This window comes from Oryctolagus cuniculus, chromosome 15 (genome assembly GCF_051225735.1).
Source record: "Oryctolagus cuniculus isolate XC-2025 breed Fujian yellow rabbit chromosome 15, ASM5122573v1, whole genome shotgun sequence".
NCBI classification, from domain to species: domain Eukaryota; kingdom Metazoa; phylum Chordata; class Mammalia; order Lagomorpha; family Leporidae; genus Oryctolagus; species Oryctolagus cuniculus.
Window position 1 is genome coordinate 87,520,259 of NC_142881.1, and position 22,063 is coordinate 87,542,321.

A 22,063-nucleotide genomic window follows, 5' to 3' on the forward strand; every position below is an offset into this window, starting at 1 on the left:
TGTCTCTACCTCCCAAATAAATATTTTTAAGAAGCCAAGAAAGCAGCTCAAAATCATTTTTCTTATTTTTAATTGACATTGATATTCCAGTGTTGTCAACTCTTTAAGAAATTGTTCTTTCTGGAAAAGTTGTCGTAAACAACTATTCCCTCTGTTCATGTTTCCTCAACTGCTATTATCAAACATGGTTTAACTAATTCACTATTGATAGCAGCTTTCTTTGACTAACGAATAAACCACTTGGAAACTTCTTTTGTTGGAGCTTCATTTGCATTTTGTATTTTAGTGAAGAAATTCCAGTGTGAGGAGGTATTTTATTGTAAATTCCCTATTTTTATGACTATTCATGCAATCTGGAAATATGTGATGAGTGCTTAACCTGATAACGTCTATATTTGCTGTTTCCTTTAGCATAGCTGCAGTGTCACTGCATGATAAACACAGCACTTCACTATCTGATTAATAACAATCCACTCTCCACTGTCCCATAAAATTGCAGCATTTGAAATATACTTTTATTCTTTTGACATGTTGTTTACTTACTAGTTATAAAAAAAGTTTGTGGAAATGGAATAAATGGGATTAAAGAATAAATTTGTTTTGGTGCAAAAAAGTTTTGAAATATATGCATAGTTTCTTTCATAATCATTTTCCATGATCATTCTTGTAATGTAGTTTTCCATAATGTACATTTTCCATAACTGTTTTGAAGACTCTGTCATGCATAGTTTTTTCATTAACACATTTCCAGTACCTTTTTGAGAACCCCATGTGCATGGATGTCAAAATGTTTCTGCTCCAAAATGAACTTAAGTGTTTTGTCTAGTGGTTTAAGACGGCTGCATCCCATCTCAGAGTTTCTGGGTGTAATACCGAACTGACTCCAGCTTCCTGTTAATGCACACCCTGGGAGGCAGCTCCAGTAATTGGGTTTCTGTCACCCACATCAGAGACTTGAATCCTGGCTCCTGGCCCTTGGCCTTGGCCTGAACTCTAGCACAAGCTGTTGTAGGCATCTGGGGAGTGAACCAGTAGATGGGAGATTGGTGTGTGTGTCTGCCTCTGTCTCTTAGCCACACTCTCACTGCCTTTCACATGAATAAAATGCATTTTAAAAAAATTATACATGGGAAACCCTTGTATGCATAGATTTCAAATGTTTTGGTACCAAAATAATCTAATCTTACCTTCCAATTTCACTTTCAATGAACTTTTTGAAGTCTCCTTGTATATTGCATGCAATAAAATATTTAGAAATCCAAGGAAATATTGTAATATTTAAAAATAAAAATATTTTGAGATTAAGTTTACAAATTACTGTTAATCTAGTTAAAGTTTTTCTAAAAAAATTTGATTGGCTTCTGATTTTATGAATTTGTACTTGGAGGGAAAACATAGTCATGTGGTCCTTGGAAAAAAAACCTCTATGAATTCAAAAGTATGTTTATACTCTAAAATGCATCCAATGAGATACTTGTCATGATTTTTTTTTTGACAGGCAGAGTGGACAGTGAGAGAGAGAGACAGAGAAAGGTCTTCCTTTGCCGTTGGTTCACCCTCCAATGGCCGCCGCGGCCGGTGCGCTGTGGCCGGCGCACCGTGCTGATCGATGGCAGGAGCCAGGTACTTCTCCTGGTCTCCCATGGGGTGCAGGGCCCAAGTACTTGGGCCATCCTCCGCTGCACTCCCTGGCCACAGTAGAGAGCTGGCCTGGAAGAGGGGCAACTGGGACAGAATGCGGCGCCCCGACCGGGGCTAGAACCCTGTGTGCCGGCGCCACAAGGCGGAGGATTAGCCTGTTGAGCCACGGCGCCGGCCCATGATCTTTATTCTTTACATTTGCATGTATATTCCATGGGAGAACAGGTCGTTTCATGACAAAAATGTTGAGTCAGAGACTTATTTTAGCATTCCTAAGGGTATGGTTAAAATGCCACAGAACAAAAAGAAGTATTCAAAGTTAAAATATGACCAGCTAACCAAGAACATAGTATACTTGAGTCATTGCATCTCCCTTCATGAGGTGAGCTGACCGAAATCCTCACGCAGCCCTCTTCTTCAGGCATAGCTGGCCTTGAGACAAAAGCCGTCATCTGCTCTAAGTTCTGTCACTCACTCTGGTGCACAGCATGGTGCACTGTGGTCTGTAATCAAGTGCCTGGGAAAGCAACCGGCAGTCGTGGAAAGAATCAGCTTAGGTCCACCATGTACCAGCGTTTCGTCTCCAGCCAGATTACTTAGTCTCTCTCAAGTTTCTTTCCTCCTTCCTTGCTCCCTCTCTTCCCCCTCCCTCTGCTTCCCTCTTCCATCTCCTTCTCCCCACCCCCCAACCCCAACTTCTTAGTTCCAGTGCGTTCTTGGAAGGGCTGTGCCAAGCCAAGTCCCTGACTTGCTTGGGGTTCTCATCTGGCTAGATCTCACACCACAAGGTCTTTGTGGTAGTGACAGGCATCCTGAGATGCTTTTCCTTTGCACCTCTGATCAAGCCCACGCTCACCTTCTCCAGGGAGTTTATGTTGCAGCTGGTTAGGGTGACTCTGATTCTGTGAATCGCACCTCTAGTCCCAGCAGTGTCTGTAAGAGCCACGGGCTGTGTTCCAGCTTTCTCCCCGCCTGCTTCTTGGGAGGGCAACAGTGGTGAGTTGGGAGGTGGAGGGACAGACGAGCTCCGCAGCACCTGCCATGGCACTTCCCTGGACAAGAGCCTCTTGTTTTTTTGTTTTTTTGTTTTTTTTTTACGTGGCATATAGCAGGTGCCTCAGGTAGCTCTGTGAGGGTTAGGAATCACGTGCGGGCAGTGCCTGACTGTAATGTGTTCATAAGTGGCAGGCACTGTCCTGGTGCTGTACTAGGGGTGTCACTTACTCCACTGCAGTGGACAGCTACCACAGGAAGCTGGGGTGGCCCCAGGGCACTGAGTTGGGTGTGGAGACCGCTTTCTGCCTTCTTGCTTCTGATGCCCATATATGTCATCCTCTTGACCATTTAAAGCTTTGGAATGGGCATGGTCACGCGCTGCTTTGGCCTTGTGTGATGGTCGCGTGAGCTTCAGAAGTTTGTGGGATTTGCCTCGATTCTTGAAACAATCCTAAATTGCTTCCATTTCTTACAATTCTGCAGAAAAGTTATTAACCCTCATACTTTTGTAGCATCAATACGTACATCAGTATCCGTATGAGTAAATAATGCACGATGACATGTTTTTATTCTCTATTTAACATTTTAATAATTCTTCGTTCTTTCTGGCAAACGCTTAGCATTCTAATTTTCCCATTTGTGAAAAGACAGTGATATCTGAATAATGTTGATATTCAGGTCATCAAGCAGTTATTGGATATGTAACAAGCACTGTGCCCACTGCAAGGACTAGGGAGGTGAATAAAGCTGAGTATTGGCTTCCTCCTTGCTTGCCATGGGGGACGAAGGGGTGAGACAGTCATGTAAGAGTGACTGTGAGGGTAACGTGATAGGTGGTAATACTCTGTGAGCAAAGGGCAGGGGCTCCGGCATTGTTGGACGTGTGGCTGATTAATAATTGACATGTTTAGCATCTATAATAATCTGTGTCATGGCTTGATTAGATATCTTTATTTTGCCATGTTAAAATCTATACTGTCCTAATTGGGTTACATTTCCAAACACATTGAAAAAATTTTAAGTTACCATTTTTCCTTAATTTACTTTGCATTCTTTATGAACAGGAAGTGTTCTGATGATATCTGTGTTTGAGTTCCATTTTTTATAGAGAGAGAATCCCCTCGGGATGAATAAAAATCTGTATTTCTCTAATGTGCCAGTGTCTTTTTCATTCTGGTTCATGGCAATCTGACCTGCCTGAGGTCTAGGTTGCAAGACTGAGCAGCCTTGGCTGGTACAATGAAATCAGAACCTTCTTGTGGAAACCGGTGTTGCCTCTTTGAGAATGTGTACCACGTGCCAGAAGATCTTCAGTCATGATATATTGGATTCAGAGAAGTTTAGCTGTACTGCATATTCAGTAATGCTGGATCATGATACAGAACTTATCCCCATTAAATTTTTCTCCTAAGGAATACATTTGCTGAAGTAAACTTTCCTTGCACTACTGCTGACAAACCTGGATCTAGCGTTTTATCACTAGCTTCGTCTGTAGAGTATTGTGAGCCGCTGAGCAGGTATCCAGCAGATTTCAAGGAGTTGTCATTTCCTTTTCAGCAGTGGTTCTGCATATAATTTGTATACAGATGAGGATGACGAAGCCGAGCCTTCTCCTTCTGGACAACAGATCATTGAGAATTCAATAACCATGAACAAGATGAAGCTGCTGAAGGCGAAGATGGAGAACATGACTCTCAGCAAACAGGTGAAGCTGCAGCACCGGGCTCGCAGCAGGGAGCACTGTGGGTAGCTGGGGCGGGGCGCCGGGGGCTGGGGAGGACTTAGAAGTTATGATTCATGTCAGGTCTGGCCTCGGTCATTTGTGGAGATATTAAGCACCTGGCTCCTGCATTCAGATCAGCGCGGTGCGCTGGCTGCAGCGGCCATTGGAGGGTGAACCAACGGCAAAAGGAAGGGCTTTCTCTCTGTGTCTCTCTCTCACTGTCCACTCTGCCTGTCAAAAAAAAAAAAAAGTGACCATGTTGTTTTTACGCCAGCAACACATGGGTAGGTGTTGTACTGCAAATTAAAAAATTCATGGTTTTTGAAATTTCATGGTTCCAGAGCTAAGAAGGATAATGAAAGATGACTTAATCTTGCTATGATTATTTTTATAAGACTATGTTGGCACTGACTTACTGTGGATACTATCCACTGTGTCCAGCTACACCTGATACTATCAGTTTCCCAAAGTCGTTCCAAGATGACCGAGCAAGTATACGTTCTTCCTGTGGTGGGTGTGGTGAGTGACCCTTTGCAGTTCCCCCACATTTTTGCCAGTGTTTGGCATGGGCCTCCTTATTTTACTTTGGCCACTCTGGTTGGTAGTGATACCACATTGTGGTTTTAATTTGCATTTCTCTGATGATCAGGGAAGTTGAGCCCCTTTCAGATGCTTAGTGGACATTTGGGTATCCTTCTCTTATAAAATACCTAATCAAGTCATTTGCCTGTTTTTCCATTAGGTTATATTCTTTGTTATTGATTTTAAGGTTCTTTATATATTCTAAAGCATGTCTTTTGTCATATATATTGTTATAAATATATATTTCTATTCACCATTTATTGCTTTGCCATTCTTTTCACTTTTCATATAAAATTCAAAAGCATTTATAATGTTCTTACTTGATCAGTTTTTACATTTATATAGGTGGGTACTTCAAAAAGCCTGTGGGAAATGAAAATCAAGGGGCTGGTGCTGTGGCACAATGAGTTAAAGCCTCGGCCTGCAACACCACCATCCCATATAGGTGCTGGTTCGAATCCTGGCTGCTCCACTTCTGATCCAGCTCCTTGCTAATACTCCTGGGAAAGCAGCAGAGGATGACCCATCTCCTTGGGCTCCTGCACCCATGTGGGAGACCCAGAGGAAGATCCTGGCTCCTGGCTTTGGATCAGCTTAGTTCTGGCTATTGTGACTATTTGGGGAGTGAATCAACAGATGGAAGACTTCTGTCTCTATTTCTCTCTGTAACTCTCTTTCAAATAAATAAAATAAATCTTAAAAAAAAGGAAATCATTTAAATATAAGTTTATCTTGGCACAAAAATTTTTTTTGAAAATCCATGTTGTATTACAAAGGATGTTAAAAATTTCACAAAAATTCATATTCTAAAAATGACTATGCATGGATTTCAAAATTTTTTGCACCAAAATAAACATCACATTTTTTCAGACTTTTCGAAGTACCCTTGTACACTCATATAAGCATAATGTAAATGAAAATAGTACCTTTCACTCTAGAAGTTTCCCTCATGATTTTTTACCAGTCAGTGCCTACCTTTGTACTCTCACAGACAACTATTCTTACAGGTGTTACCAGAAATAAGTTTTGCCTGTTCTTGAACTTCAAAATGGATTCATGCAACTCACAGTGACAGTTCATTCCTTTTTGTCGCTTATACCACTGCACTCTGGGATTGGCCTCAATTTGCTTCTATCTTCTTTTGATAGACATTTAGGTTCTCCAGCTTTTGGCTCCTATCAATAAAAATGCCTTGAATATTCTTTATTTAGTAAACCAAGTATTCTTTCTTTAGTAAACAAATGCAGTCTTTTTCTTTGGGGCACATACCTAGCAATGGACTTAGGGAGTCATAGAGAAGATACAAATTCAACTTCAGTAGTTATGCCAAACAATTTTATGCAGTGTTTGAACCAATTTACACTTTCATAAATAAGGTGAGATCCTTAATTTGTGCCATATCCTTGACAACACTTAATATTTTCAGTCATTTTCATTTGAACCATTCCAGTGGGTTTGTCATGGTTTTCATTTATATTTCTCTAATAAGAAATAATGTTGACTTTTTTATGGTAAATTTATTTTTAAAATTTATTTTTTTAATAAAAAGATACAATGGTTAGACCTGTACATGTATCTCTACAAGCAGCTGAGGCCTCTCCACCTTTGGTATTTAAAAAAATTTTTTAAATTAATAATAGTTGTATGTATTTAGGGGCCACAATGTCACACTATTCCCCGTGGCCAAGATATGGAATAAGTCAAGCTACCCATCAGCAGATTAATGGGTAAAGAAAATTTTTGCAGCAAAGTGGATGGAATCGAAGGACAGCATGATAAATGAAATGAGCAAGACACACAGATAAATACCACATGCTCTTCCTCATATGTGGAAGCTAAGGCTCCTTCTGAACACAGAACAGTGATTGCTAGTGGCTGGGGGCGGGTAGTAGAAGACAAAAGTTTGGATAATGAGAACCAAATCAGAGTGGTAACGAGAGTTCACAATTACCTAGCGTATAGTTTATGAACAGAGTAAAGGAAGGCACTTCAAAGCTCCAATCATAAACTGATGTCCAAGAAGGGGAACTGTTGATTGCCCCGGTTTGATCAGTACACATTGTGTATGTGTGCTGAGATGCTGTATTGTGTACTTCTCTTACACTGATTGACCATTAAGTATTGTCATTTGTGAAGCACTTGTTCAAGTCTTTTGCTGACTTTTTAATGGGGTTCTCTGACTTTGACTTATTTACTTACAGGCCATTTAAGAGCTATGATGCCAATTCTTTGTCAGGTGTATGATTTACAGAGATTTCTAACACTCTGTTGCTTGCTTTTGCACTTTCTCATTCTTTTGATGAATAAATGTTATTTATATCTTCTTATCAACTTTACTTTCATGGCTAACACTATTTATTTATTTATTTTTGGACAGTCAGAGTTAGACAGTGAGAGAGAGAAAGACAGAAAGGTCTTCCTTCCGTTGGTTCACCCCCCAAATGGCTGCTATGGCCGGCGCGCTGCACCGATCTGAAGTCAGGAGCCAGGTGCTTCTCCTGGTCTCCCTTACGGGTGCAGGGCCCAAGCACTTGGGCCATCCTCCACTGCCTTCCCGGGCCACAGCAGAGAGCTGGACTGGAAGAGGAGCAACCGGGACAGAATCCGGCGCCACAACCGGGACTAGAAGCCCGGGTGCCGGCGCTGCAGGCAGAGGATTAGCCTAGTGAGCCGCAGTGCCGGCCTGGCTAACACTTTTTATAATCTTTTAATCAAATGTTTTCTTAAAGGCATGTTCCCATGTTTTTCTCTAAAGCTTTATGGCTGTTCATTCCTCATTTAGATTCACAATCCATCTGGAGTGTTTTATATATATTGTAAAGTAGGGGAAAGACCTGTTTCATCCAGATGGAGAACAATTGACCCAGCTCTGTAAGAAAAATAATCCTTAACCCACAATCAGTGTCAAAAATATATGAAACAAGCTATAAAGAGAAAGACAAATATGAGTATTTCAATAACCTTACTCTCAAAAATTGATAGAATAAGTAGAAAATCAGAAAGGATATTAGAGGGCTTGAACAATACTATCAACATACTTGACACAATTAACATTTAGAGAATATTTCACCCAATTATGGCAGAATACAGATTTCTTTTTAAGAGCAGGCAGAACATTTACCATTATAAACTGTGTTTTGTGCCATAAAATAAGTTCCAATAAATTTGAAAATATTCAAATCATAGTTAAAAATGCTCTCTGATTATAATGGAATAAAATTAGAAATCAATGAAAGATACATGGAAAAATATGATATTTGAAAATAGCATACTTCTTAAGTAACTGATAGGTTGAGAAAAGGAATTTAATGGAAACTTTAAAGATATTTCACACACACTGGACAACTGTTGTGGTACAGTGGGTTAAGCTGCTGATTAGGACACCCACATTCCGTATCAGGGACTGCTAATGCACCTGGGAAGCAGTGGATGATGGTCCAAGTGCTGTAATTCCTGCCAGCCATGTGGGAGACCGGGATGGAGTTCCTGGTCCTGGCTTCAGCTTGGCCTGGCCATGGCTAATGCAAGCCTCTGAGTAGTGAATTAGTGAGTGGAAGATAATTCTCTCTGTCACTCTTTCTCTTTCTCTCTCTCTCTCATTCTGCCTTTCACATGAATAAACAATCTTTTTAACCCTTTCTGCATACATAGTAGTTGTCAAACACTCATCCAACTAGGAAAAACTGCCGTATCTTGATAGAACTAATCTGATTTCTTCTCAGCAAAACTCGACTCTGTAGTGAGGAAAATCAACAATTTTTCTTTAAGATTCTCAGAAAAGTATAGTCAATAAAAGAAGATAGCAGTATTTTTACTTAATCGTAATCTTCAGATGTAAATCTTTTTAAACACTTTAAATTGGAGTGATGGAAAGGTGACACTTTCGTTCTTGCTTAATCTTTGTCAGTGGCCGAGAAGACGACCGTGAGCAGGAATCATATGTTGGTTCTCTTCTTTTAGCCTAGGAAGGTCGCCAAGATAAAGCCTCGCCCACCCATGGCTCCACGGCCTTCTAGCGGTCCCACAGCAGCTGCGCGGCACAGGTTGTTAAGGGTCCTGCCCCACATCGGGCAGTCGTGTCTGCCTTCTGGGAACGCGAATCTGCCCGAAGCATCCAGGGCGACACCTGCAAGCGTGGGCCGGCAGGCCCCTGGTGAACTTCCTAAGGCAGAGGAGAACTGGGAGAGCAACCCTGCACCGGCTGCTCCCAGCGGGCACGCCCGGCCACCGCCTCAGCTACCCCACTGCGAATTCGGAAAGGACAGAGAGCTCCATCTAGGATCAGCCCTGCTGAGGCACGCAAAGCACTCCGCGGGCAACAGCGAGGATGACGCCGGCTCGTTTCCAGCTTCCAGAGAGTGGGCGCCGGAGGACGCGCCGCTGCCCCCGCCCGAGGCGGATCCCTTTGCCGAAGAGCAGAACCGAGGCGCGGAGTTCCCGCTCGCCCACGCCGACCAAGGGGCGAAAGCCGCGGGAGTCCTTAGCCCGCGCGAGCCGAGCGCGCCCAGGAGCCGGCTGCTGTCGCCGCTGCGCGGGCCTGCGCCCGCGTCTCTGCACAACGCGCTGCTGAAGCCCCAGAGGCAGCCCGCGAGCCTGCGGTCCTCGTCCTCCGCCTCCCAGAGCGCGCTGCGCTCGCTGGACACCCGGAACGCCGCGGACCCCGCGTTCTCTAGGACTACTCGCTTACGCGCCGTCAAAGTCGATTCGCCTGGGAAGCGATCGGACGTTATTTCCAAAGTCAAGGCTCGGGATATTACGGAAATGGCGAACAAGGCTTCCAAGGAGCCGGTCGGCAGCGTCAACAACCTTGGCTTCCTGGCTTCCTTGGCCCGCAGCGCCAGCAGGGAGAGTTTGCCGGGCGCGGGTGGGGTGGGCAGGCTCCGGACCTCCGCGATGGGGCTGCCTGCAGCCCTGCCGCATTTTCAAGAGGAAAGCCTTAGGAAGAGCTCCCCGCAGCTGGAGCCCACCGAGTTTTTTCTAGTAAGTACGTTTCTTTGAGCATTCTCCGTTAGCTAGCCTTGTAGTCATTCAACGCAGGCAAGGTCTGTTTGCCTTTGCTTACGTAAAAAGGCACCCACTCGCCCCCCCCCGCCCCCGCAGCGATTTTCTCTAAAAATCTGGCTTGTAGAAAAACCTTCCTGATGATTGGATTTTCATGTTTAGTTATTTGAAAGGGAGAGAGAGACGAGAAACTGACATCTTCCTTCTACTGGTTCACTCTTCAAATGCCCACAACCACTGGGACTCAGACAAGGTCTCTCACTGGGCCAGGCCGAAGCCCAAACTTGGGAACTCAGACAAGGTGGGCGGCAGGGCACCGAGGGCTTGACCATCACCTGCTGCCTCGGAGGGTGTGGCCTAACAGGGATCTAGAACCAGGGGAGGAGCCTGGACTCAAACCCAGGCACACTGGCTTGTAATGCAAGCATGCCGACTTGAGGCTTTAACCACTATGCCGAACACCTGCCCTGATGATTGAATTTTTAAAGATTTATTTACTTAATTATTTGAAAGTCAAGAGTAACAGAGAGGCAGACGCAGAGAGAGGTCTTCCATCCACTGGTTCACTCCCCAAATGGCGTAATGGCTGGAGCTGCTCCAGTCTGAAGCCAGGAGCCAGGAGCTTCTTCCGGTTCTCCCACATGGGTACAGAGGCCCAAGCTCTTGGGCCATCTTCTGCTGCTTTGCCAGGCCATAGCAGAGAGCTGGATCTGAAGAGGAGCAGCTGGGATTTGAACCAGAGCCCATATGAATGCCAGCGCTGCAGGTGGTGGCTTTACCCGCCACACCACAGTCCTGCCCTCATATATCTCTAAATGCTAGATTTTTTTTATTAATGTTTTGCCCAAGTAAGAAATCTTATGTGCACCATCAAATTTTATTCTTTTAAATAAGCACTGTATTGCTAGGTGTAAGAACCAAGTTCCCAGATAATTTAATTAAATAAAATTAGATTAAGTGATTTTAAATGACAGCCCATGAGTATCTTTAATATGAATATGAAATTGTTGCATGTGTGCTGGTCTCTTCTATGCTCCGTTGACTCCCTTCTGTAGATGTTTTGTGTTTTAATTGTAGTCTACCCGTGCTATTGGAATGAATGGAAATCATGCAGCAGCAGGGAAAAGAGGAGGTAAGCTACAGATGGTTCTGAAACCAATATAGGGCTAATTATCATATCGCGCTACGCATAGTGTCGAACGCTCAAAGAGAATTGGGAAGAACCTTCTCTGTGGCTATGTACAGAGTAAACTCTCTCCCCAAAGTCTTTTCCAATTAAGAAAATAATTTTGAGATCTGACTGTAGGACATATACGAATAATAAAACATAATTTGAAACACATACCTCTTGTCTGGGAAGAGACATGATCTATGTGAAAAAGAAAATATTATTGAAGAATTGCCATGCAGTCACCAACTCCCGAATCAGTGGCCTCTCTGGAGCCACGATGGGCAGCTGGCTGGGTCTTGAGGAATTACCCTGTGGAGACGAGGATCTCGCCTTGCTGAATTTGTGATTTCTGGATAAAAGAAGTGGACAGTCTCTAGTAGTCCTTTCTAAGGCCCAGTGGCAGAAGTGGGTTTAACGTTAGCACCTCCTTCTACCAACACCTTAAAGATGTACTGGCCAGTTGTCTTGGTCAAGGAGGCAGAGAGCCGTGGCCTCTATAAGGTTTTCATTCTCAGACCAGGGCTAGGAAACTCATGGCCACAGATGTGCCCCCTGCACAGCCCCCAGAGTTTTAAATGATACTTTCTTTATTGTGATAGTCATGTGAGCTTTATATGTTTTTATCAAATTTGTTGTATGTATTTGAAAGGCAGAGGGGGTGGAAAGGAAACCTACATCCTCAAGCTCACCCTCCAAAAGCCTGCAACAGCCAGGGCAGGGCCAGGCCGAAGCCAGGGGCCTGGAACTCTGCATCTCCCACATGGGTGGCAGGGACCCAAGTCCTTGAGCCATTACCTGCAGCCCCCAGGGTTGTGCACCAGCCAGAAGCCGGATCAGACGCGGAGCCTAAACCCAAACCCAGGAACTCTGTTAGGGGGTGCTGGCATCTTAACTGCTGTGCCAAAATGCCCGCTCTGAGTTTTATATTTTTTAAAGAGACACTTGAGATTTTTATGTGAGGCCTAAGGGTTATAAAGTCACACTATATCCACTTTTTTTTTTCAGTTTTTCATTGTGGTAAAGTGCACATAATGTAAAATTTTCCATATTTTAAAATTATTTATTTATTTGAAAGACAGAGACAGAAGGATTTCCGTCTGCTGGTTCACTCCCCAAATGCCCACAACATCTGGGGCTGTGCTGTGCTGAAACCAGAAGCCAGGAACTCAGTCTGGGTCTCCCACGTGGGTGGCAGGGACCAATGTACATGAGCCATCACAGCTGTCTCCCAGGGCATGCATTAGCAGGAAGCTGGATCAGACAGAAGTAGAGCAGGACACAAACTGGGGCACTCACATAAGGGATGCAGGTGTCCTGAGTCGCATCTTAACTGCTGCGCAAACACCCACCCCCACCACCTTTTTAAAACATACTAAAATTTATACCTATTTGAGAGGTTCCCATCCACCGGTGTACTCCCCAAATGCCTGCGAGGGCTGGAGGCAGGCAGCAAGGCTGGGAACCAAGAACTCAGTCTAGTTCTTCCACATGGCTGGCAGGAACCCAACAACTTGAGCCATCCCCACTTCTTCTCAGGGTCTGCTCTGGCAGGAAGCCAGGAGCCAAAGCTGGGCATCCATCTCGGGCACCCCAATATGAGAAACAGGCATCCTGAATGCCAGGCCAAGTGCCCACCCCAAATTTACATCTTAACCGTTTTTCTAAGTGTCTCAGTGGCTTTGAGTACACCCACATGTCGGGCAGCATTTTTGCCATTCTTCTGCAGAACTCTCCACCTTGCAAAACGGAAACTTTGCATTCACTAAGCAGGGAACTGCCCACTTCCTCCTTCCCAGTGTCCCTGTCCACCTCCACTGTACTCCCAGTCTCTATGATTTTGACTCTTACATACCTTGCATGCATGAAAAAACTCACATAGTGTTTGTCTTTGTGTTGTTATGTCCAGCGAAGGCACCAAGGCAGTGGGAAGGGCAGAGGGGGCTTTACTGTAGATAAGACAGTGCAATTAGAGTGGAAAGATCTTCTCTGCCCTGGCCAACTGTCTGGTGCCTTTGCTGGACTTAGCATTTGCGACTGGCTGGTTTTACTTGTCAGGATATTCTCAGGATATATGTTGTGGCATGTGTCCGAATGTCCTTCCTCTTTAAGGCTGGTAGTCTACTGTGTGTGTGTACCACATTTTGCTTATCCATTCTTCTGTCAACAGACACTGGTGTTCTTTCTTCCTTTGAGCTGTTGTGAGTGATGGTGCTGTGAACACAGGTGGACAGACATCTCTCTGAGACCCCACTTCCGTTCTTGCTGGATCATGCGGTATTGCCACTTTCGGCTGTGTGAAGAAGCACCATATTGTTTTTCAAAGTTGCTGTACCATGTTAAGTTTTTTTTTAAGATTTATTTATTTGTTTTAAAGTCAGAGTTACACAGAGAGAGGAGAGGCAGAGAGAGAGGAGAGTAAACCATCCATGGTTCACTCCCCAATTGGCCACAGTGGCCAGACCTGTGCCGATCTGAAGCCAGGAGCTTCTTATGGGTTTCCCCCACAGGTGCAGGGTCCCAAGGACTTGGGCCATCTTCTACTGCTTTCCCAGGCCATAGCAGAGAGCTGGATCGGAAATGGAGCAGCCAGGTCTCAGGCCAGAGCATTAACCAGCTGCGCCGGCCCCAACCGTGTTAACTTTCTACGAAGAGTGCACACATCAGCTGCAACGCTTGTTTTCTGTTTCCTTGTTACTAGCCATCCCAGTTAGTATGAGGTGATGTGTCATTGTGGTTTTGGTTTTGCATTTCTATAACGATCAGTGGTATTGATTCCCTAATGATAAGTTTCATGTGCTTATTGGCCATCTGTGTATCTTCTGTGGAGAAACGTCTATTAATATCCTTTACCCATTTTTTTTTTTTTGACAGGCAGAGTGGATAGTGAGAGAGAGAGACAAAGAAAGGTCTTCCTTTGCCGTTGGTTCACCCTCCAATGGCCGCCGCAGCCGGCGCGCTGCGGCCAGCGCACCACGCTGATCCGATGGCGGGAGCCAGGTGCTTCTCCTGGTCTTCCATGGGGTGCAGGGCCCAAGGACTTGGGCCATCCTCCACTGCCCTCCCTGGCCACAGCAGAGAGCTGGCCTGGAAGAGGGGCAACCGGGACAGAATCCGGCGCCCCGACCGGGACTAGAACCCGGTGTGCTGGCGCCACAAGGCAGAGGATTAGCCTAGTGAGCCGCAGCGCCGGCCACCCATTTCTAAATTGGGGTTGTTTCTTGTTCTTGGGAGTTGTTGGTATGTTCTGTATATTAACTGCTTATCGTCTACATGAGTTGCAAAGTTTTCTCCAAATTTTGTAGATTTCCTTTTTTATTCTTTGGTGATGTCTTTTGGTGCACACAGTTTTAAATTTTCATGAAGTCTATAATCTGCCTATTTTCTTCTTTGTTATCTGTGCCTTTGATATATCATATTCCAAAAATCATTGCCAAATCCAGTGTCATGAATCTTTTCCATTATGTTTTCTTCCGTAAGGTTTGGCAAAGGCATGGTGCCAGTTAATTTTAAATCCAAATGTTTGAACACTTGAAAGATTTTCGGAGACTTCGAGCTGTGTGTTTTGGTGCTTCCTTTGCTCCTGTTTCTTGGCTTTGAGTGCCACCAAACGCTCGTGTGCTTGTACTGTCATCCTGACAACCGTGGATAGTAACTTTGAGCCTCTCTGCTCATGATTGGCACTTGTTGGCATCAGGTCAGTTCTAAAAGACAATTCCCTTAGTATTTAAAGAATTTAACTTGTCTTATAATAGATGCACCCTTATTTTTAAGGTAGGAAATCAAGTGGTTATAATAATTCAGAATATAATAACTTTCCTGGAAAGCTAGTAGTACTGGGCCATGGAGCTGTGTACCATGGTAGTCACTATTGCTAGTATGATACTTTGTATCATTATAACATATTTAAAAAGTGCTTTTGACATGTGCAAACTGATTTAGCTTTAAAGTCCTCCATGACCTAAGGAGGAAAAACACCATGTTCTGTTATATAAAAAATAAAAAAAATTGAAGTCTGGAAAAATCCATGACGTGCTCATGGTTTGGTGAATTTTCTTCCTATAACGCATCCGGGACTAAAAGACCAATTCCAGGGTGCCCTGGTGCGAATGACCAGTGTGACTCTTCTCTAAGCACAGTGTTCTCAGAGGGCTCTGCAGGTAGGATTCTGAACCGTACGTTTTCTTGATAGGCTGTCAAGTTTGGTATACTTTTTTGTTTGTCCTTAGAGATAGTCAGAAAAATGTTGGTGTGTCCAAACTGTCCTAAACATGTTAGCCCTAATTAGCAGAAACCTGCTCCAAACTTAAAATTGCAACTTCACTTGTAGAGCTTGTAAATGAATTTTAGATGTAAAAATGGTGCCAATTAAATTTGTATGGCATCGACGTTACCCTAAGACAAGGAAGTGTTCTGTCTTTTTCTCCGCAGCCTATCACACTGGGAATCATACGCCTGTGTTAACCAGTGTCCTTTCTCTCAAACAGGAGACTGCTCTCACCACCTCCCACCTGTGAAAGCCCCTATGCAAACAAAGAAGAAAACAACCACGCATTGTTTTCTTTGTGGAAAGAAAACAGGATTGGCTACTAGCTACGAATGCAGGCAGGTTGGCCAGATGGAGAAGCTGAGAGAGACGCCCTGTGTGTGGTGACCCAGCTTGGGGATTACGCAGAATAAACCATGATTTACACTGGCCTTCCGCAACATCATGCAGATGGTGTGCAAAGGGCAGGCCTTGGTGGCCCCTCATTGGCTGAGTTAAGAGCTGGGAGGTTGCTCCTTCTCTCCAGGAGGTGGTAGCAGGTCCTCCCCTGCCCTTTAAATTGGGAAGGTGCTTGGTTTTGTTTTTTTTTTTTTTTAAGATCTAAATTTAAAATTGATTTCCTGTACCTTTTCACAATTCTATGGTACACTTCTATTTCAAAACAGATTAATATGTTTTCAAAAAGTAATGTATTTTTTTCTTGGTGGCTTCCCCCCCACCCTCCCCCTCCCCAGATGGTGTCTGCCTTAGGCTAAGACAAGCTGTTGAAAATAACGGCTGCTTTTCAGAGTGCATTCTGTGCCAATGAAAAACAGCTTCTCAGGCCACTAGAAATATTTTTTTAAATCATTTTATGCTATAGATTTTACCTTAATGGAATTTTCTCCTGAGAGTGAAGAGGTCAGGAATTCAAAGTCCTTTCAGGTACACTAGATGTAACAGAAACGGTGGACACGCTTATCAGCCTTTGCAACTGTACTGTTCCAGAAAGATCTGGGCCCTGTCCCACTCCATAGCAGGTGCTTTCTTGTGAGCTGTCAGACTGATAGATACTCAGCTTGTTCTTGGGGGCACGCTCACGGAAGGGAAATGCCAAGCACTGAGATTGCTAATGAGACCCAGGGGACTCCCGGCGGACAACCCGAAGCCAGACCCCTCTCGTCCAAAGAGCTGAGCCTTTCACAGAAATGTGACTATTCACATACACTTTTCTTGTGCTTTAGATGTGGAAACAACTTCTGTGCATCTCATCGCTATGCAGAAACTCACGGCTGCACCTATGATTACAAGAGTGCAGGGAGGAGGTACTTGCAGGAGAAAAATCCTGTGGTCAATGCACCAAAACTGCCAAAAATCTAACTCTTCCTCTGCACCTTACTGTTCTGCCCGAGGAATCGCATTATAATGACAGAAGAAATATTGTTCAGACTGCATTATTTTTGTTTGACTCCAAAAGATTTGCCAAATAACAAAAGCATACTGTCGGCGAATGAAAGTGCTGCTGTATTTGACATCTTTATTCTTTGGTGAATCAAAAGTTTTTAAAAAGTAGTTTTCAAAGCTCTACACTATAATGAATTAACTTTGTTATTGCCTGTCCTGTGTTAAGTGTTTTATATTTGATACTGCAATTTTGCTAGACTATTCCAGAAAAGATGCACTTTAGGAAGGTAGGATTGACTGTGTAAATAGGCTTCCCGTGTTGTACAGAAACCAGGGTTCCACGCGGATCAGCCACACGTGCTATTTGTGTTGGGGGAGGTGCGGAGATTTCTTTTTTTTAATTTTAGTCCCATGTATGGAAGTTTTACTGGGATTACTGTCAAGTTGCTTTTCAAGCCACTTTGTGTAAAAAAGAACATTTGGTTTTCCAGTGTGGTTTTTAAGACTTATATATTGCTTCCATGTTGAGATTGGCATTCAGATATGTATCAATTCTATAAAACACATCATGTTAATCGTAGTATGTATTTCTGTAAATCCTACTTTTGAAATGGCAGCTTTAATATAGAGTAGTCCTGCCCATTGACACCAAGTGTAGGAACCAACTTTTCACCTTTACAAAGATGACTACATGTGAAACAGAATCTCACAGCTCGGTTTGTTTTTCTTATATGTTGAGTGTTGTTACCAGGAGAAATTGAAATAAATATTCAATTGCATTATGAGTTTGATTATTGGATTATTTATAATAACTTTTATACATTTTAAATAAAGCCATTTGATTAAATAAATTGGTAATCCTACTTGGAAAAAGTGAGTGTTGGCCTGAAAGTGTTCTTTTTTTTTTTTTTTTAAAGATTTATTTCAAAAAGTTAAACAGAGAGACAGAGAGGCAGAGAGAGACAGAGAGGTCTTCTATCTATCCATGGTTCACTCCCCAGTTGGCTGCAACAGCTGAAGCTGCGCCATCTGAAGCCAGGAGCCAGGAGCTTCTTCCTGGTCTCCCACATGGGTGCAGGGGCCTAAGGGCCTGGGCCATCTGCTACTGCTTTCCCAGGTCATAGCAGAGAGCTGGATCAGAAGTGGGATGCTGGCACTGCAGGCGGCAGATTTCCCCACAGCACCAGCTCCGAAAGGGTTCTTTTAGGGCGTGAGGGTTCTGTTTCCCCCAGGGTAACCAGTAGACCCACTTTGCTGCGCAGAGGCCCAGTAGAGGCTGAAATTGGGAAATAGCTGGCAGGCAGCTCCTGTGGACTGCACCTGTGGGCCCCGTGCCGCGGGGTCCCCTCAGGCCTCCTCCTCCACCCAGAGAGCCCTGCTGTCCTTCCCCTGGTCCTGGGAAGAGATGGAGAAACACGCCTTCAGGAGCCGGAAGGAAGTGCATTCACAAGAAAAATGGCTGTAACCCCCAAGCCGTCTTAGGTTAATGACGAATGTTTTCATCTTGGTCACTGCCTCCTTTGAGTTTTTCATCCCTTCTTAAGAAAACACATGCTTTTTGACACTTCGGGACTCAGATCCTTGGGTAGATGGTTGCAAACAGATTAGAACATCTTTATTCTATAGATAAATTGTTCTTGGATAAACATATGAGTGTTTAGGGCACACTTGGTGTGCCAGGCTTTTTACACCAACCCTGTGAGTGGAACAAAGTCTTGTTTCAAGTTTCACTAAAGATTTTAGTCAAAGTCCAGTCCTTTTACTGGTTTCTGACTAATTCAGAGAAAGCATGCTCATTCAAGACTTTATATCCTTTTTGAGAGGCATTTCCTAATGCTTTAAACTCAGAGAGGTGCCTGCCATCTGCACTGTAGAGCCCTCAGCTCTGTGCTTGCATTCCCAGTCATTAGCAGAGGGCTTCACATGTAGCCATGGGCTAAACATTACTTGATTAGTTAATTGTTGGATAGATCAAGGTAGCCATGAATTTTTTTTTTTTTTTTTTTTTTTTTTTTTTTTTTTTTGGACAGGCAGAGTTAGACAGTGAGAGAGAGACACACAGAGAAAGGTCTTCCCTGCATTTGTTCACCCCCCAGATGGCTGCTACGGCTGGCATGCTGCGCCGATCCAAAGCCAGGAGCCAGGTGCTCCTCCTGGTCTCCCATGCGGGTGCAGGGCCCAAGCACTTGGGCCATCCTCCACTGCCTTCCCGGGCCACAGCAGAGAGCTGGCCTGGAAGAGGAGCATCCAGGGAGCCATGATTTTTTTTTTAAAGGATTTATATTTTATTGAGATAAACTCATTTCAAATGAAAAAAATTCAGTTTCTTGAATTTAAAAAAATTTCAGTTTTAACAAGAGTAAAAGTCTAAATTTTCAACTTTTAACTAGGAAGTATTTCCTAGTTATATTTAGTGCAACTTAATCCTAAGGTGGCACATCCAAATATTCAGGTATTTTAAGTTAAATTCATTGTGTAACTTGTGAGTAGATTTAATTATAAAAAGATAGGAATTCATTTTATCATATATGCTTAGTTATAGTTTTAAGCCATATGATAATCAAATTTTGTACCTAGCAGTGTTTTCCAAAGTCTGACTCCTATACAAATCTTAGAACATGAGATATTATAGTTGTTACATAGATGGACATTTTTAAATAATTATATTTTTCAGTGTGTGTCAGAAAAATACATAAATGGTTTAAGTTGAAAGTAATGTAAAATAAATTGAGTCAGGTTTAAAATGATTGAAAACTGAGAAGCAAGGGTTAACAAAAAAATATTTAAAAAGCCAGAATGACTGACATTTAGAAAATGAAGCTTTCATGTTTAAAATTTCCCATAGCGGGTGAGCACTGGTCAGTGCCGTGATGCTGTTTGGGATGCCAGGTCCCACATCAGAGTGCCTGGGTCACAGTCGGCTCCGCCTCCAGCTTCCTGCGGGTAAGCACCCGGGAGGCAGTGCTGATAGCTCAAGTACTCGGGTTTCTGTTGTTTGTTTGTTTTGATGGTTACTTATTTACTTATTTATTTTCAGCTATTTGAAAGGCAGAGTGGGGCCAGGGCGCCGTGATGCAGTGGGTTAAGCTGCTGTCTGCAGCATAGGCATCCCCTGTTCGTGCTGGTTCGAGTCCCTGGATGGCCCAAGTGCCTGGACCCTGCACCCATGTGGGAGACCTCCAGGAAGCTCCTGGCTCCTGGCTTTGGCCTGGCCCAGCCCCAGCCATTGCAGCCATTTGGAGAGTGAACCAGTGGATAGAAGATTCTCTCTCTCTCTCTCTCTCTCTCTCTCTCTCTCTCTCTCTCTCTCTCCCAATTAAATAAATAAATCTTTAAAATAAACCAAAAAGAGTGACAGAGGAAGAGAAAGAGAGTCTGCCATCTACTGGCTCACTTTCAATATGTCCTCAACAGCCAGGGCTGGGCCAGGCAGAAACCAGGAGCCAGAACTCCATCCAAGCTTACCGTGTGGGTGGCAGAGGTCCCAGCACTGGAGTCATGGTCTGCTGCCTCCCCACAGAGTACCGGGAAACTTGGACAGGCATAGCAGCAGCTTAACCTGCTGCACCACAGTATCCACCCCAAGTATTTGGGTTCCTGCCACCCATGTGGGAGACATAAATTGAGTTCCCAGCTTCTGACTTCAGCTCACCCAGCCCCAGGTATTGTAGATACTTGGGGAGTGAAACAGTATAACAGTATAGAAGGTTTCTCTCTCTCTCTCTCTCTCTCTCTCTCTCTCTCTCTCTCTCTCTCTCTGTCTCTTCCATACTTCCACCCCGCCTTTCAGATTAGAAAGAAAAAAAAAAGTGTATAACAAAAATAAATGATCTTGGCAGTGGAAAAGATTTTTAAAAATAAAAATTATGGTAAACTTTTAAGTGGTTGATAAGGGGCCGACGCTGTGGCGTAACCGGTAAAGCCGCTGCTTGCAGTGCCAACATCCCATATGGGTACTGGTTCGAGTCCCTGATGTTCCACGTCTGATCCTGTTCTGCGCTATGGCCTAGGAAAGCAGTAGAAGATGGCCCTAGTGTTTGGGCCCCTGCACCTGTGTGGGAGACCCGGAAGAAGCTCCTGTCTCCTGGCTTTGGATTGGCCTAGCTCTGGCCATTGCGGCCAACTGGGGATTGAACCAGCGCATGGAAGACCTCTCTCTCTCTCTCTCTACCTCTCCTTCTCTATGTAACTCTTTCAAATAAATAAATAAATCTAAAAAAAAGGTTGATGAAAGTATTATACATGATTTTTGGAAAAACTAATCTCACTGTAAGCCCCATGCTTTTCATCACTCTAATATAAATACCGGAGTTGCTGTTCATGGAAGGTGTATTTCAGCTCACAATATAGAAGTTTCACAGTGCAAGATGCGGTGGCCCCGCTGATGAGGGCAGTGCATGGTGGAATGGGTGCAGGGGAAGGTGCTCGCCGTGAGCCAGGAAACAGAGAGACCGCACACTAGGCTTTTCCCCTCTGCCTGGCCTCTCCTTATGACGCTGTCACGGCTCAGTCCTGGGGCTGCACCCTGGCCACCTGATCCAGTCCCCTCGCCGAGGCCCACCTTTGGACACCATAGCTCAGTGGGGTTTCCTCCTTGCTCCATTCACGAAAGATGCTGGGGATCAAGCCAGTGGGAGCGGCAATGAAAGCTCCCTGGTGCTTCTGGTGAGAACACTGTGGCCCTATGAGATCGGGGCCCCAGCCTTCTCAACTCATGCAAACCGAATTTCTCCATACCACAGACACAGCCACGCCAGGGGTGAGCGCGTCACCACGCCTTCTCAGGACACCCACTCATGATCTCTGTGCATGTCAAAGCCTTCATTCCCTCCCAGTGCCTCCCCAGTCTCACAGTCTCATTTAACTATCAGGTGAGAGATGATTCCTCCTGAGATTCCTCCCATGTGGGCCCTGAAGCCCCATGAGTCGCACACTTCCACACTGCCGTGGTGGGAACAGGCAGAGGACTCATAACAGCCACTCCCTGTTAAGGGAGAGCCCAGGGCAGGTCCAAGCAAATCCAAATTCAGCAAGACAAAGTCCATTGGATCTTAAGGCAAGAGAGTCAGCCTTTGTGGTCTGACAAGGTGCCCTCCAGACCCCCTTGGGTGGCCTCATCTCCTCCAAGGCACTGGGCAGCAGCATCCTGTCCTCACCTGAAGAGGCGGCCCACACTTTGAAATGGAGGAGGAGGGGCAGGTGCTGTGGCTTAGTGGGTTAAGCTGTTGTCTACAAGGCCAACACCCCAGATAGGCACCAGTTCAAGTGCCGGTTGCTCCACTTCCGATCCAGCTTGCTGCTG

General features: G+C 44.5%; 1 protein-coding gene across 10 annotated transcripts in view; it reads left to right on the forward strand.

Moving 5' to 3' along the window:
• The window catches only part of ZFAND4 (zinc finger AN1-type containing 4), a 70,132-nt gene extending 52,498 nt beyond the window's left edge, over positions 1–17,634 (forward strand). For 4 of the 10 annotated variants that reach the window (XM_008269856.4, XM_070058121.2, XM_089314185.1 and 1 more), the window contains 5 exons: positions 4,195–4,342; positions 8,903–9,922; positions 11,021–11,075; positions 15,599–15,716; positions 16,602–17,634. In XM_008269856.4, coding sequence (XP_008268078.1) covers positions 4,195–4,342; positions 8,903–9,922; positions 11,021–11,075; positions 15,599–15,716; positions 16,602–16,737 — 1,477 coding nt within the window. In that variant the 3' untranslated portion in view covers positions 16,738–17,634. Of the gene's footprint in view, positions 1–4,194; positions 4,343–8,902; positions 9,923–10,998; positions 11,076–15,598 lie in introns of all 10 variants that reach the window. The other 6 variants (XM_008269858.4, XM_070058122.2, XM_089314186.1 and 3 more) reach the window with 5 other exon arrangements.
• Positions 17,635–22,063: the final 4,429 nt, after the last annotated feature.